Source organism: Narcine bancroftii, chromosome 3 (assembly GCF_036971445.1).
Source record: "Narcine bancroftii isolate sNarBan1 chromosome 3, sNarBan1.hap1, whole genome shotgun sequence".
Lineage (NCBI taxonomy): Eukaryota > Metazoa > Chordata > Chondrichthyes > Torpediniformes > Narcinidae > Narcine > Narcine bancroftii.
In genome coordinates this window covers 230,325,270-230,341,115 of record NC_091471.1, presented here as the reverse complement: position 1 = coordinate 230,341,115, position 15,846 = coordinate 230,325,270, and the positions used below count along the sequence as shown (strand labels likewise).

At 50.2% G+C, this 15,846-nt stretch overlaps 2 protein-coding genes across 10 annotated transcripts in view; one reads left to right on the top strand and one right to left on the bottom strand.

The window, feature by feature from the left end:
* The window catches only part of LOC138758218 (glutathione S-transferase P-like), a 46,564-nt gene extending 41,348 nt beyond the window's left edge, over window positions 1-5,216 (top strand). For all 6 annotated transcript variants that reach the window (XM_069926829.1, XM_069926825.1, XM_069926830.1 and 3 more), the window contains 6 exons: window positions 36-71; window positions 339-445; window positions 643-730; window positions 2,005-2,108; window positions 3,517-3,624; window positions 4,883-5,216. In XM_069926829.1, coding sequence (XP_069782930.1) covers window positions 36-71; window positions 339-445; window positions 643-730; window positions 2,005-2,108; window positions 3,517-3,624; window positions 4,883-5,071 — 632 coding nt within the window. In that variant the 3' untranslated portion in view covers window positions 5,072-5,216. The remainder of the gene's footprint in view (window positions 1-35; window positions 72-338; window positions 446-642; window positions 731-2,004; window positions 2,109-3,516; window positions 3,625-4,882) is intronic.
* A 770-nt stretch (window positions 5,217-5,986) lies between these two features.
* On the bottom strand, window positions 5,987-13,027 carry aip (aryl hydrocarbon receptor interacting protein). 4 transcript variants are annotated; one of them, XM_069926821.1, is made up of 6 exons: window positions 12,960-13,027; window positions 10,274-10,453; window positions 9,918-10,106; window positions 9,634-9,810; window positions 9,176-9,317; window positions 5,987-7,950 (listed from the first exon to the last, which is right to left on the bottom strand). In XM_069926821.1, exons 1-6 carry the CDS (start codon window positions 12,981-12,983, stop codon window positions 7,748-7,750), a joined length of 915 nt encoding a protein of 304 aa, XP_069782922.1. In that variant the 5' UTR covers window positions 12,984-13,027; the 3' UTR covers window positions 5,987-7,747. The 4 variants fall into 4 exon arrangements, with proteins under 4 accessions (XP_069782922.1, XP_069782925.1, XP_069782921.1 ...); XM_069926824.1 differs by lacking the exon at window positions 12,960-13,027 and adding an exon at window positions 12,773-12,841; XM_069926820.1 differs by lacking the exon at window positions 12,960-13,027 and adding an exon at window positions 12,293-12,584.
* Window positions 13,028-15,846: the final 2,819 nt, after the last annotated feature.

The following is a 15,846-nucleotide window of genomic DNA, read 5'->3' as shown; positions in this document are numbered from 1 at the left end:
TAAGATCACAGCACTACCTTCTGCTCTCCCCACAGTGACTGGCTTCATTATCACCTACTTCAACGTCAGAGGTAAGATGATCGCAACAGAACAGGAGAGGGAACTGCAAAATTTGCCATTTCCGTGTCCGTGACCATTTTCTTTCCTCTGCCCCGCCCCTTCTCGCCCTCTCCCCATCTTTTCCTCTCTTGTCTATCTATCCCCCCCTCCCCTCTGTCTCTCTTCCTCTCTTGTCTATCTACCTCCCCTCCCCTCTGTCTCTCTTCCTCTCCCTCTCTTCCCCCTCCCCTCTCTCTTCCTCTTTCCCCCCACCCCCCCCCCCCCCCCCCCCCCCACAGGACGATGTGCTGCTATGAGAATGCTCCTGGCTGATCAGGGACAGACATGGAAGGAAGTCGTCGTTTCCATGGATGAATGGTCATCAGGGCCATTGAAGTCAACCTGTGTGAGTTCCCAGTGCCAATCCCAAGCGGTGGGAGAGGGAGTGTTTCCAGTAGGGAGAGGAGGGGGTGATGGAAGGAGAGAGAGGGGGAGGTGCCTCTTCATAATCCCCCTCATGGGATGCTGGGGAGGTGTCAGAGATTAGGGTGTCCACCTTGGCCAATCATGGATAGCATTCTCCATCTTTTGCTCCCTTTCCAGGTCTTCGGACAACTCCCCAAGTTCGAGGACGGGGACCTTGTTTTGTACCAGTCGAACGCCATCCTCCGGCACCTGGGCCGCAAGTTCAGTGAGTCTTACCCCCAGCTCCTCCGACAGGCCTTTCTGCCCTTCCCCCTGCTGGCCCATCTGCAGGCCCCTTTTGTTCCACTGAATCGTGCACTCTCCCAGTTCGTCTTGTGACAGGTTATAGATATGTTTTTTTGAAGATAAATTTGGGCAGGTTTTTTAGTGTAGGTCACATACAAACACTTCAAAACAGATTTCATTTAAAATACTGGAGCTCTGCTCATACTAGACATGTTGGGGCCTTTGCAAGAGCTTTGGAGATTGAACAAGCGACTTAACTAATGGATTGCTGTTTACAAATAGGCAACAGATGAAGGAACTCACTGCAGACTGTCTGGAGGGGAACATGCTGTTCTAAGAGGGTCATGTGGTTTTGCAAGCAGAGAGAGTCAAACTGGCTTTTTCTGAGAGAGACAGATCAGTTCTGCAGTACTAAAGTCAGCACCAGTAGGTGGGACTGGAACAGGACAAGCTGGAAAGCTTGTGGAAAACTCCCATTTGGAAGACTGGTTCTGAATGCTTAGTTCAGCCTGGTCAAAGCCCTTGTGGCTCATGAAAGAGGAGAGGACTGGCTGTCTAATGTTTCACTTGAAATAAGAGAAACAAAAAAGGAACTCTGGTGACCTGAAAGGAAGAGGTTATTATCTGGAGAACCCTGAAGGGGCAAGTTTCTTTGACAAGGCACTGAAATGGCTGGTTACAAGGAATCAGTTGTGGGTGTCCAGTGAACAACAAATCTCTCTCTAAAAACCAATAAGAACCTTCCTGATCAGTAACCATTTACCTTTCAAGCACCAAAGCCTGGTGAACTTTATAAATGTTAAGTTCTGTGCACAGTACAAGAATTGCCTGCAACCAGTGAACTTGGAGGAATGAGAAGTGGGATTGAACTTTCATGAGCACACACACTCGCGCTTAGAATTAGAGGGGGGGGGGTGGGGTGGGGGTTAAGTTAGGTTAGTTAATAGCGATAATTTAAAGTGATTCTGTTTTCATGTCTAAAGATAATCAAAGGCAACTTTTGTTTAAGTAATCATTTGTCTCGGTGAATATCTATTGCTGCTGGGTTTTGGGGTCCTCTGGGCTCGTAACAGTCTCTGGCATCCAAGTGGTTGGGGTTCCTCCTCCCCCATTCCGGCATTAGACTGACTCTCTCCCCTCTTCTCTCTTCTGCTATTTCTCTCACCCCTGTTTCACCCTTTCCCTTTTTCTCTCCTCCATCTCCCCTCTCCCCCCCTTCCTCTCTGTTTTTCCCCCCCCCCTCCTGTCCCCCAGGTCTGTACGGTAAGGATCACAGAGACGCTGCGATCATCGACATGCTCTGTGATGGTGTGGAAGATATGAGAATGAAGTATGTGACCCTCATCTACACAAACTACGTGAGTGTCCCCTAGGGGAAGGGGTGGGAGAGAGAGAGAGAAAAAGGGGGGGAGAGACCGGAAGAGAAAGAGAGGAGTAGAGAGAGGGGAAAGGGGAGGAGGGGGAGAGAGGGGTGGAGGGGAGAAATGGGTAGCTGGAGGGAGACGGGAGAGAGGTGGAGGGGAAAAGGGAGAGAGAGAGAGAGAGAGAGTGTATTGTGTGGAGTTTGGTCACCGAACTACAGGAAAGATATCAACAAGAAAGAAAGAGTGCAGAGAAGATTTACTAGGATGTTGCCTAGACTTCAGGAACTGAGTTACAAGGGAAGGTTAAACAAGTTCGGGACTTCATTCCCTGGAGCGCAGAAGAACGAAGTGGAGCTTTGATCTTTAAAATTGCAAAGGAAATGTAGGTTGACTTTTTCCCCACTGGGGTGGGTGAGAGCCAAACCAGAGGACATGGGTTAAGGGGAGAAGTTTAGGGTTACTTCTTCACGCAGAGTGTGTGGAACAAGCTGAGGTAGTGAATGTGGGCTAGATTTTGACATTTAAGAAGAGTTTGGGCAGATATCTGGATATGAGGGCTGTGGAGGGGTATGCACTGGGTGCAGGTCAGTGGGACTGGCCAGAAAAGTAGTTCAGCACAGACGAGAGGGTTCCTGTGCTGGAGTGTTGTACGGTTCTATGAACACTGAGGCTCACCATGATCCCTGTGACAGAGTTGTTCATGTGCAGCAGAGAGCGGTTGGTCCCAGTACTCCTGGATTTGACAACATGAATTTTAGCAAGGCATTTGCAATGAGTACTGTGTTCAGTTCTGGTCACCTCATTACAGGAAGGATGTGGAAGCTACAGAGAGGGGCCAGAGGAGACTGACAGTTTGCAGAGCTGGGACTTTTCTCTTGGGAGCATAGAAGATTGAGAGGAAACTTGATTGAGGTCGACAAGATTCTGAGATGCATCGACAGGGTGGACAGTCAGCGCCTGTTTCCCAGTTCGGGATCACCAAACACCAGAGGATGTGTGTACAAAGTGGTGGGACGGAAGTTAAGGGGCAAGATTTTTTTTCACAGAGAATTGTGGGGGCCCAGAATGCCTTGTCAGGGATGGTGGTGGAGGCTGGAACATTGGAGGCTTTTAAGAGACTCTTAGATGCACGGATGTTAGAAAAATAGAGTTATGGGGTAGGGAGGGTGTTTTTTAGGAATATATGGGCCAGCATAACAACGAGGGCTGAAGGGCCTGTACTGTGCTGTTGTGTTTTGTGTTCTCTATCTCTTCTGCCTTGTCCGCCCCAGGTTCTTGGGTTGTTCACGCCAGGCGAGAACATTCCACCTCTTCCTCGTGCAATGACTCGTCCACTGTGTCATGTCCAAATGTTCACCTCACTGCACACCCCTCTCTTTTCCCCCTCCCCTCACCACTGCAGGAGAACGGAAAAGCCAATTTTATCAAGGAACTTCCCTCCTGGCTGAGATGCTTCGAGAAGGTCCTGGAGAAGAACGGGAAAGGATCGGAATTCATCCACGGGAACCAGGTGAGCAACAGGCCCCACCCTCTCTCTCTCCCCTGAAAGATGAGGCCGCTGTTGTATTCTTTCTGCATCATGTCATGCTGTCCAACACTGTCAACTCCACCTCTCCCAACTCCCCATCCTGTCTGTATCCCGTTATAACTTCCCACTGTCCACATCACCTCTCCCAACTCCCCATCCTGTCTGTATCCCGTTATAACCTCCCACACTGTCCACACCACCTCACCCAACTCCCCATATTGTCTGTATCCTGTTATAACCTCCCACACTGTCCACACCACCTCACCCAACTCTCCATATTGTCTGTATCCTGTTGTAACCTCCCACTGTCCACACCACCTCACCCAACTCCCCATGCTGTCTGTATTCCATCATAACCTCCCATACTGTCCACACCTGTACCAACTCCCCATCCTGTCTGTATCCCGTTATAACCTCCCACTGTCCACATCACCTCACCCAACTCCCCATGCTGTCTGTATTCCGTCATAACCTCCCATACTGTCCACACCTGTCCCAACTCCCCATATTGTCTGTATCCTGTTATAACCTCCCACTGTCCACACCACTGCACCCAACTCCACATCCTGTCTGTATTCCGTCATAACCTCCCACACTGTCCAGACCTGTCTCAACTCCCCATCATGTCTGTATCCCGTTATAACCTCTTGCACTGTCCACACCTGTCCCAACACCCCATCCTGTCTGTATCCCGTTATAACCTCCCACTGTCCACATCACCTCACCCAACTCCCCATGCTGTCTGTATTCCGTCATAACCTCCCATACTGTCCACACCTGTCCCAACTCCCCATATTGTCTGTATCCTGTTATAACCTCCCACTGTCCACACCACCTCACCCAACTCCACATCCTGTCTGTATTCCGTCATAACCTCCCACACTGTCCACACCTGTCCCAACTCCCCATCATGTCTGTATCCCGTTATAACCTCTTGCACTGTCCACACCTGTCCCAACACCCCATCCTGTCTATCCCGTTATAACCTCCCGCACTGTCCACACGTCCCAATTCCCCATCATATCTGTATCCCGTTATAACCTCTCGCACTGTCCACACCTGTCCCAACACCCCATCCTGTCTATCCCGTTATAACCTCCTGCACTCCCCATCCTGTCCCTTGTAACCTCCCGCACTGTCCAAAACTCCTCTACACAGGTAACAGGGGATATGGGGGTGTGCGTCTGGGGGTATAGAGTTCCAGAAGCACTTGCTCATCCCGCTCTCCCCCTCCCCACAGATCTCCTTCGTCGACTACAGCCTCTTCGACGTGCTCCTGAACCTCCGCCTTCTGGATCCTTCCTGCCTCAAGGAGTTCCCTCTGCTCTCTGGCTATGTGGAGAGGATGCAATCCCGGCCTGGCCTCAAGTCCCACCTGGAGAGCAAGGAGTTCCTGCAGCGTCCTGTCAATGGCAACGGAAAGCAGTAAGAGGGGGGTGTTCTTCATCTGACTCCCTGCCCCCTGAAGTTTATTCATGAGTAGGGGATAGTGAGAGAGAGATAGCCTCTCCTGGACCAGGCTCCTGCACGTCGAGTCTCACTTCCTGTTTGCAAATAAATATTTTGTTACCTGATGGCAGGATGATTGAGTCTGGTAATTTACACCCCCTCCCATGTCTCTCGATCAAGGAGGGAGGGGATGATGAGGGGAGAGGGAGCTAAGGTAGGGGAGAGGGAGGGGACAGAGATGGGTCCTATTTTGGAATAAATAAAAGTTTTTATCTGTCTATATCCTGTTGTATCTTCCAACAACCTCCCAAACTATCTACAACACTGTTCACTGCGTTGGTCCCTGTAACTTGAGGCCTCTCTATTCTACAACATTCCCCATTGTTACCCATGTCGGTCCCCGTACCGAGTTCTTTCTGTTCAATAACACTCCCTACTGTTCACCGTGTCGGTCCCCGTACCCTGAGGTGTGTCTGTTCTACAAGACTCCCCGTTCACTGGGTCGGTCCCTGTATCCCGAGGTCTTCTGTTCTACAACACTCCCTACTGTTCACTGTGTTGGTCCCTGTACCTTGAGGTCTTTGTTCTACAACACTCCCCACCGTGTCAGTCCCTGAACCCTGAGGTGTGTCCTACAAGACTCCCTGTTCACCGGGTCGGTCCCCATACCCCGAGGTGTCTTTGTAATGGTCTCCGTACCTCAAGGTCTCCATTCTGACACTCCCCACCATTCACTGTGTCTATCTTCTGTGACACTCACCACCAATCACCATTTTGGTCACTGTTGATTCCCGTGCCCTGAGATGTCTCTGTTCTACAAGACTACAGCGGAAAGTCTGACTGGATTGAAGATGTTCCTTCCCTGACAGGAGTTCACAGGTGAAGGAAGATTGCATATTGTTGTAACAGTTTATTGAATGGTTAGGTATATACAAATGTGTATGGTGCACAGACATCACCAAATTAAGCAACAGTTGGATATGGCAGTTTGTAAATACATGAAGTAAATCAATATCACCCCCACCCTGCCAATATCCCATCTCAAAACACCACCCCTCCCACATAACTATATGATGAAGATCCTGTGTGAAGTTCCCTCATCCTGTCACGTCTCCCAGGGTAGGACACAGAGTGAAGTTTCCTCTGCACTGTCCTGTCCCACACTCTCGGGGTGGGAAACAGAGTGAAGCTGCATCTACCCCTATTGTGTCCACAGCCCCGGGATGGGACACAGGGTGAAGCTGCCTCTGCACTGTCCCATCACATGCTCCTGGGGTGGGACACAGGGTGAAGGTGCCTCTTCCCCTGTCCCGTCACACACTCCTGGGGCTGGACACAAGTGAAGCCCCCTCTCCCCCGTTCCGTCACCCTCTCAGGGTGGGACACAGTGAAGCTTCCTCTGCACTGTCCTTTCATCCACTCCGGGAGTGTTATACAGAGTGAAGCTCCCTCAGCACCCTCCCATCACACACTCATGGGTGGGACACACTTTACACCATCCTGTCACACAATCCCATGATGGGACACAGAATTAAGATCCCTCTGCACCATATACGCAGTGTGGGACGGAGAGCGAAGTGCTCACTGCACTATCCCATCACACATTCCCAGGGTGGATCAGAGTAAAATTCCCTCTGTTCCCCCCCCCCCCCCCCCATCACATACACATGGGGTGGGGCACATATCGAAGCTCCCTCAACCCTGTCACACACTCCTAGGGTGGGACACAGTGAACCTCCTGTCCCATCACATACAACATCCCACTATTATGTGCAGTTCTGGCCATGTAACTCTAGGAAAGGTATAAATAAGATAGAAAGATGCAGAGATTTACTGGGATGTTGCTTGGACTTCAGGAACTGAGTTACAGGGAAAGGTTAAACTGGTTCTGGAATTCATTTCCTGGAAAGTAGAAATGGGGAAATTTAATATTTAAAATTACGAAGGGGATATACAGAGTAAAACGTGGATAGGTTTTTTCCATTGAGAACCATTTTTTGCCCAGTCCCACTGAACTGCACTCAGTTCATACCCCTCCCATCTGTGTACTTGTCCAAATTCTTAAATGTTAAAATTGAGCTCACATTCACCACCTCAACTCGTTCCAAACTCCCACCACTCTCTGTGTGAAGACATTCCCCCTCATGTTCCCCCTAAACTTCTCTCCTTTCACCCCTAACGCACGTCCTCTTATTTGGATCTCACCTTCCCCTCTGTGTAAAAAGTCTATTAACATTTGACCTCTGTCCCCCTCATAATTTTAATCACCTCCATCAAATCTCCCCCATTCTTCTATGCTCCAGGGAATAAAGTCCAAACCTGCTTAACCTTTCCCTGTAACTCAATTCCTGAAGTCTGGGCAACATCCATGTAAATCTTCTCTGCACTCTTTCTATCTTATTGACACCTTCCTGTAGTTAGTGACCAAAACTGCACACAATGCTCCAAACCTTAACCGATGTCTTGCACAATTTTACCATGAAGTTGAACTCCTGTATGCAACACTGATTTATTTTGGAGTGTTGTTACCACAATCTCAACATACATGGAGCCCTGGGTGAGGTTTCCGGAGGTTGCAGCCCAAGGACTTGGGATGGGTCACTGGAAGAGGGACCATGGGTTCCAATTACGGATGGGCTGAGGATCACTGCAGTGGTCACTGAAAAAGGCCCTTGAAAAGGTCCCTCTCCTCCCGATCCTTCTGCCGCATCCTAGCCTCAATGAGTCGCAGCTCACGGGTGACCAGGGGCTCGAGGCTTGGATCCAGGCGAGCGGCCGTGGTGAGGTCCTTGCGAGCCTCTGGAAGATTCCACACCGCCCCCTGGGCCTTACCTCTCCTGAAATGGGCCTTGACGTTGTCTGCGGAGAAAGATGGGAGGGAGACGGGAAGAAAGTGGGGAAAGGGGGAGAGAACATGGGACATCTTATACTGGCGGGGAATCATTGGGGAGAGGGGTGACCATTTTTCTCCCATTTCCCCATTTCGCCCCTCCCCCCCGCCAAACATCCCCCACAGCACTCTTGCCTCTTCTTGGCCCCACCATCCATTTCTCCTCGCTCCTTTCCCCTTGTCTTTCATTCCTTCCCTTGTGAACAATAGACGTACAACACCCCTCCCACACCACCCCTCACTTCTCTACTTTTTTTTACACACCTACAGCAAATTCAGCCATTAGATGCGCCAACCATTTAACCTAAACACCCGGTACATTTTGAATGGTGGGATACAGATGGGGAGTTGGGAGAGGTGTTGTGGACAGTGCAGAAGGTTACAATGGGATACAGACGAGATGGGGAGTTGGGAGAGGTTGTGGACTGTGGGAGGCTCCAATGGGGTATAGACAGGGTTGGGAGGTGTTACGGACAGTGGGAGGTTAGAACGGGATACAGACAGGATGGGGAGTTGGGAGAGGTGTTATGGACAGTGTGGGAGGTTGTCGTAGGTTACCACAGAATATAGACAGGATGGTGAGTTGGGTGGAGAAATGGCAGATGAAGTTTAATCAGGATAAGTGTGTGGTGATACATTTTAGAAGGTCAAACCAGAAGGCTGAGTACAATGGTTGGAGGAACCGAGGGACACTGAAACAGGCCACTTTGACCATACGAGTCCATGCTGCCCAATTTACATCCTATTAACCTATATCCCCCATTTTCAACGGTGGGAAGAATCTGGAGCCCCCAGAGAAAACCCACATCAACATGGGGAGAAAGTACAAACTCCTTACAGACAGCGCAGGATTCGAACCCCAGTCCCGATCACTGGCACTGAAATACGTTGCTCTCACCGCTACACCAACCTCCTCTCTCCTACCACCCCCCACCTCTCTCCTCCATCCCTCCCTCTCCACCATTCCCCCATTCCACCTCACCACCATACCTTCGTACCTGTTGATGAGGTAAGTACAATACTTGATCATCTCTGCCCTTCCATTCTCCCCTTCTTCCCTCCATCCCTCTCTCCGCTCTGCTCTCCCTCTTCCTATCCATCCCTCATTCCCTTCCCCTCCCCTTTGCCCCCTTCATTCTTTCTCTCTCCTTTACTCTCTCTCCTCTCCCCCTTCCCCCTCTCCCTCCTCCATACCTTCATACTTGTTGATGATGGACGTACAATACTCAATCACCTCGTAGTACTCCTGCAACAACATCTTGCACTGGCAGTAATTTAGGAGGAGGGACGTGACCATTTGGTCTAGCATCATCCACTGTTCATCACCTGGGCGCTCCTGTGGTGGAGGAAGAGGGTGAGAGGGAAACACAAGTGATGGAACCGTCGCTAAAGGCCCTCTCTCTCTTTCCCGGCCTCTACCTGACTCCTGGCGACCCTTTCCTAACCTCCTGATGACCCATCTCACCCCTATGACCCCTTCAGATCCCCAATGACCCCTGCCAACCCCCAACGAACCTTCCCTGACCCATCCTGATCCCCAGTGACCCCTTCCCCATCCATGATGTCCCCTCCTGACACCTGAAGATACCAACAACCCCTGACGACCCCCTTCCCAACCCCCAGTGACCCTCACAACCCCTCCATGACCCCACCTTCATCTGCAGGTTCTTCAGGCAGGCAATCGCATCATGGTATTTCTTTGCCGCCTCCTCCACCCGGCCTTCCTTGAATAGACGGTTCCCCTCCACGTGGATGTGGGGCACCGCCTCCAGCTTCTCCTGGTCCGACATCGCCCAGGCTTCCTGCTCATATGTCCCTGGTTCCTGCACCTGGGGGGAGGTGGGGAAAGAGAGCTTGGATGGGACCCTGTGGACAGACATCCCCATTCTCCCCCTCTCTCTACACCCCCTCTCCACCCCTCCCCATCAGCCCATACCTCGAGCATCTCAATAAGGAAGATGAGGGGCTGTGGGTGGCTCTGCAGGTCGTCGAGGTCAGGATGGCCCAGAGATGGCTGATCGTGGAGCTGGGAGATGCCGCAGCAATGCCGTTGCCCTTCTAAGGGATCCTTGCCCACCGCGATGTTCCTCAGGCTCTTCGACACCAATGGATAGACCAGCACGTGCTGATGGAAGGGATGGTGGGGGGAGAGAGAGAGGGCAGTCAGTGGAGGAGAGAGAGCACGGTAGAGAGGGACCAAGAGTGGGGAGAAGGGGAGGGGGAGAGGAGAAGATGTGGAGAGGAGAGGAGGGAAGAGTGGAGGAAGGAGGGGAGGGCGAGGGTTACCCCTACCTTGGCCTCACACCAGAACTCGGCCACCTCTCCTGAACGCATGGTCGAGATGATGGTCTCCCAGATGGGCAGCTTGAACTTCTTGCCAATAATCAGCTCCATTGGCTTCCCCCGGGCACGGCTGTCATCCAGAACTGTTCGCTCCTCATCACACCGGAGAGTTCTGTAATGGAATATGGCCTGTGGGGGCAGGGTCAGAGGTCAGCACGGGTCAGGGTTGGGAAGGAAGTCAGCAGACATCACCTGCATCATCTCCTCCATTTCCCACTCATCTGTCCTGGCTCTCTCTGCCCCCAGAAGCAAAAAACATAGAATCCCCCTCATCCTCACCTACCACCCCACCAGCCTCCACATCCAAACGCTTTATCCACTGGAATATTTGGCACTTTCTACAGGATCCCACCACCAGACACATTTTCACTGCCCCTCCACTCTCGGCCTTCCACAGGGAGCTTTCCGTGATTCCTTCGTGCATTCATCCCTCCCCACCTATTGTGCCCACTCCCCACCCCAGCACCTCCACCTGTGGCCACAGGAGTTGCAACACTTGTGCCCACAACACTTCACCTGTACATCCAGAGGACTTAATTACTGTGTCCAGTGCTCCCTTTGTGGCCTTCTCTACATCGGAGAGACCGGTCGCAGACTGGGAGGTCACTTTGCTGAGCACCTCCACTCTGTCTGGAACCACAGCAACCTCCCAGTAACCAACCATTTCAATTCTGAGTCTTGTGTACTATCCCACCCTGGCCACCTGAAAATTGGAGGAACAACACCTTATTTTCCATCTGGGTCCTCTCCAGCCAGGTGGCATTAACATTGCTTTCTGCTAAAACCTGCTCACCTTTTCTTTCCCTTTCCCCTTTCTGGTCTTTCCAGTTCACCCCTACCTTCCCCCTCACCCAGCCAGCCATCCCTCCTCCCCTTGATCGCTGCTGACCCTTCCCTCTCACCCCCTGCTTTTGCCACCCCCACCTCATCTCCTACCCTTTTGTTGATGGCTCCTGGCATTCTCTCATATCTCGATGAAACGTCATTCATGTATTTTTACCTTTGCTATATAAAGGACTTTTTACCCCCTCCATAAATCTTCGTCCGCGAAGCCAAGCCAAAGAAAGATATAAAGGACCGTAGTCGATTTAGTTCATCATTATACAACGGAAGAATACTAAAGTGGTTGCCTGTTGTCTTCTTCAGATGCAGCCCTGGCCATTGATCAGCAGATTCATCTGCCTAGCGTTTTTAGTTTTACCACCGTAAATTCCAAATTAGAAATGTGGGGTGGGGTGGGGTCATCAATGACAATTTGTAGGGTCAGAGACCGTGATGGGTGGAGAAACATGATTGCCCACGCTGAATTATATAAAGGACACAGAGTGACCTGCTGAGTTTCTCCAGCAGTGAGTTTTTACTTTAACCACGGAGTCTGTAGACTTTCGTGCTTTAGTTTAGGGTCAGGGTCGGATGTAGAGGGCCAAAGGTCAGAGACCAGTCAGGGTCAGAGGTCTGTCGGAGTTTGGTCAAGGTTGGAGGGAGAAGGTCAGAAGTCAGTCTGGGTCAGGGTCAGAGGTCGGGTCACGGTCAAGACAGACCAATCAGGATTCTGTTCCAAACCACAAGATCAGTGTTCACCAATCAGAAGCGCCCCGGCCAAAACCACCGCGCTTCCCTTCTCCAGTACGGCCAATCACAGATGTCCAGCAGGACAAACTGGGCGAGCCCAACTTTGCCACCGATGAGAAACCTGGGCGGGACGTCCGTCAACAGCCTCTGGGCCAATTCACGGAGGGAATAGCAGCTTCACTTCCATCAATGAGAAGCCGCGTCGGGACGTCCGTCAACGGAGCCGAGCCAATCAGAGCAGGCGAAGGCGGACGTGCGCTCAAGCGCTAATGGGACTCGCAGCGCCAATCAGAAGCCGGGGCGGGATGGGGACGGAACATTTGCTTCGGCGGTTGCTCCGATGTGGATTCCCTCCCCCGATTTCCTATGTCCCCGGGGCCGGGCGATCCTCCTCACCTTGGTGCCGTGGGCGAAGCCTGGCAGTGGCCCGCGGCCGCCGTGCAGCAGGCGCTTGACGACGCCGTCGGCCTCCAGCGCCAGCGACTGATCCGCCATCTTCCTCTCAGCGGATCGGCTTCGGCTATTGCCTGCGACCGGGAACGAATTTCGGCTGTTTCCGGTGGGGGCTTCGGCCGTTTCCGGCAACTGGGCCCGACCTTCGGCTATTTCCGGCAACAGGAACCGACTTTCGGGTTTCCAGCCGGCCTCCTGATGCCACGGAGGGGCGACACTTGTCGGCTCGCTGGCGTTGTCACGTCACGTGGGGGGGGGGGGGGGTGAAATCTGAACCCTTAAGTCGCCGTCTGCAACAGGGGGCTTTGCATCAGCAGCTTTCAGGTGGCCAGAATACCCTAACGTAAAGCCGCCTAAAATACCCGAATGCGGCTGTCGGGAGGCCACTTGAAAGCGGAGAAACCTGTCCCGAGGGGTACTTACCCAACCCTCCTCGGGTAGGTGTCTTCTCCGCTTCGAAGTGCACCCCCTCTGCACCTGAAAGTGGGCGGGACTACGGACACAGTCGACAGGAGTCGGCGTTTGCTCCGCGGCGCCTCCCCGCTGCGAACCTTTCAGGTGCCAAAACGGCGCCTTCAGTGCTTCCACCTGAATGTTGCTTAGCACCCACCTGCAGCCGGCTCCGGGGCCCCATTCTCCCAGCTGTTCCACCTGAAAGTGGCTGTTAGAACTTAACACGTGTGTTGAACCTTGACCCCTGGCGACCGTGTGCATTGGACCTTGATCCTTGGTGACCTTGTCCATTGCAATATAGACTAACTTTTAAAATCCTTGATCTCTCATCAAAGCCTGTAAAATAAATAAATATCAATAATGTGAGAAACAGAAGTACCTTCACAGAAATTGCTCGAGACAAAAATTGAGAACAAAGAACATTTATTATACAACAATGCAAAGTTGGGTGCTTCCCCTTACCCTGGGAATACACACATACACTGGGGCTCACCCAACTTTTATACAGTTGATTTCAGTATAGGAATACCCTCCCCCTTACATTCTTCTGCCTCCTGGATGAGTTTGGCATTAGGCAATCCTGTCTGCCTATGGAGGGAGTAAAAGTCCACGTCAGCTGCAGGCTCGATTGTGGCTGACAAGTCCGATGCGGGACAGGCAGACACGGTTGCAGCAGTTGCAGGGGAAAATTGGTTGGTTGGGGTTGGGTGTTGGGTTTTTCCTCCTTTGTCTTTTGTCAGTGAGGTGGGCTTCTTATATGCAGAACTTGCTAATTCTGTCTAAGGCTAGAAGACCCTTATCTTATTCAGACTAACTTTACTTCCTAAATTCTATTACCTATTATATTTCTTTTCTTTGGCTTGGCTTCGCGGACGAAGATTTATGGAGGGGGTAAAAGTCCACGTCAGCTGCAGGCTCGTTTGTGGCTGACAAGTCCGATGCGGGACAGGCAGACACGGTTGCAGCGGCTGCAGGGGAAAATTGGTTGGTTGGGGTTGGGTGTTGGGTTTTTCCTCCTTTGCCTTTTGTCAGTGAGGTGGGCTCTGCGGTCTTCTTCAAAGGAGGTTGCTGCCCGCCAAACTGTGAGGCGCCAAGATGCACGGTTTGAGGCGTTATCAGCCCACTGGTGGTGGTCAATGTGGCAGGCACCAAGAGATTTCTTTAGGCAGTCCTTGTACCTTTTCTTTGGTGCACCTCTGTCACGGTGGCCAGTGGAGAGCTCGCCATATAACATGATCTTGGGAAGGCGATGGTCCTCCATTCCGGAGACGTGACCCACCCAGCACAGCTGGATCTTCAGCAGCGTGGACTCGATGTCCTTATCTTATTCATACTGGTGAACTTGCTGATTCTGTCTAAAAGGCTAGAAGACCCTTATCTTATTCAGACTAACTCTACTTCCTACATTCTAATATCTATTCTTATCCTATTGTTAGAAATAGAAGTACGTACTTCTCCTTACCCTGGGAATACACACATACACTGGGGCTCACCCAACTTTTATACAGTGAATTTCAGTATCAGAATACCCTCCCCCTTACATTCTTCTGCCCCCTGGATGGGTTTGGCTTAGGCAATCCTTCCTGCCTACGTGCAGTTTCAGTGGACTTGGAGGACCAGGGGGTATCCTGTCAGTGTCTTCTCATGTCATTATCCCCATTGTCACAACCTTGCCCTTGTCCCCATTCACACCTTTCCAACTTGATAAATCTGTGTATGGCTTACTAATTATATATGTAGAACTTGATACTTCTGTCTAGGGCTAGGAGACCCTTATCTCATCCGGACTATCTCAACTTCCTACATTCTATTATTCTTTACCTCTCCTTATCTTATTCATACGGTGGGCTCACTGATCCTGTCGAAAGGACTAGAAGGTTCTTATCTTACATAGGCTGACTCTGCTTCCTGCATCCTAATTTCCATGCTTAGCCTGTTCATACTGGTTTAATCCATCACTCCATGTGTCTGTACTAGTTTCCCCATCTTTCATATTTTTATGTCAAGTTTACTCATCTCTCACATTATTCATACTGGCTTTATTCATTACACATATATCTATTCTAGTTTCCTCATCTTCATATTTTTATATCAGTTTTACTAATCTCTCATAATAATAAACTTCTCTATTTGAAGGTAATAATTTTGCCCTTTTCCTTCATTACTGATTCTCGATAAGATTCATTTCACCTTTGCATCTGGTTATTCCTTCTCAATTTCTATTTCTCTTCCTATACTGGACGTATTTATGTGAACAATAATAATATTAATAAGAAAAACTTCATAATAAAGTTAGGTTTCATCAAACACCTTAAAAATAAATGAACTTGCCTTTCTGTTGAATTGCTTGCCATTGTTTGGCAAGGGCATGGATATCAGGTTGGAGATTGGTGAGTTTTAGCCATAATTTACAGCACTCTTGCAGGTTCATTCTGCTCCCCTGCTTTGTTAAGGGTTGCATTTGCGTGGCTAAAACCCGCTGTCAACCATGTATGAACTTGGGACTGTAAGTAAAAATGGCTCAACTACTGCACTAAGCTTGTGGCATTTAGTATTAGCATTTACATTGCTCGAATAGTTACTCAGGCTTTTACTTTTAAATGATGATTTAGCTTCGAGACCCACACACTTATCAACGAGCTCACCTTTGAAGTGAAATTCAATGTCTGTATTTTCTATTTCCAAATCAAAAGTGTAACCATCCAGTCAGGTACGTGCATTTTCTCCAGGTCCTCCAAAAGTACTTTTAAAGTTATCCTTTAATTTTAAAAGTATCTTTAGGTCACAGACTGAAATGTTTTCATCTTCTTTTAACAGTTGCCGTAAGTTTAAAGAATACCTATAAATCTCTATGTGCCAAATGAAGATTTAAATAGGCCTATTTTAACTCGAAAGCCCATTAGAATTGGTTGGGCTTCAATAATTGAAAGATCTTTGTCATGATAATGAATATACATGATATGTATTAACCTGAACGGAAGTCAGATGGTCAGGTGGAAGGTGCAGGATGATGAAATGAGGGAAGCAGGAAAATAAAGACACGG

What these genes read in the sequence shown, in the direction of transcription:
- aip (XM_069926820.1), bottom strand. Translation starts at nt 12,391, where the DNA reads ATGGCGGATCAGTCGCTGGCGCTGGAGGCCGACGGCGTCGTCAAGCGC. An exon ending in GCTTCGCCCACGGCACCAAG is followed by an intron (nt 10,454 to 12,292) that starts GTGAGGAGGATC and finishes CTGCCCCCACAG; the next exon opens with GCCATATTCCATTACAGAAC. An exon ending in AGTTCTGGTGTGAGGCCAAG is followed by an intron (nt 10,107 to 10,273) that starts GTAGGGGTAACC and finishes CCCTTCCATCAG; the next exon opens with CACGTGCTGGTCTATCCATT.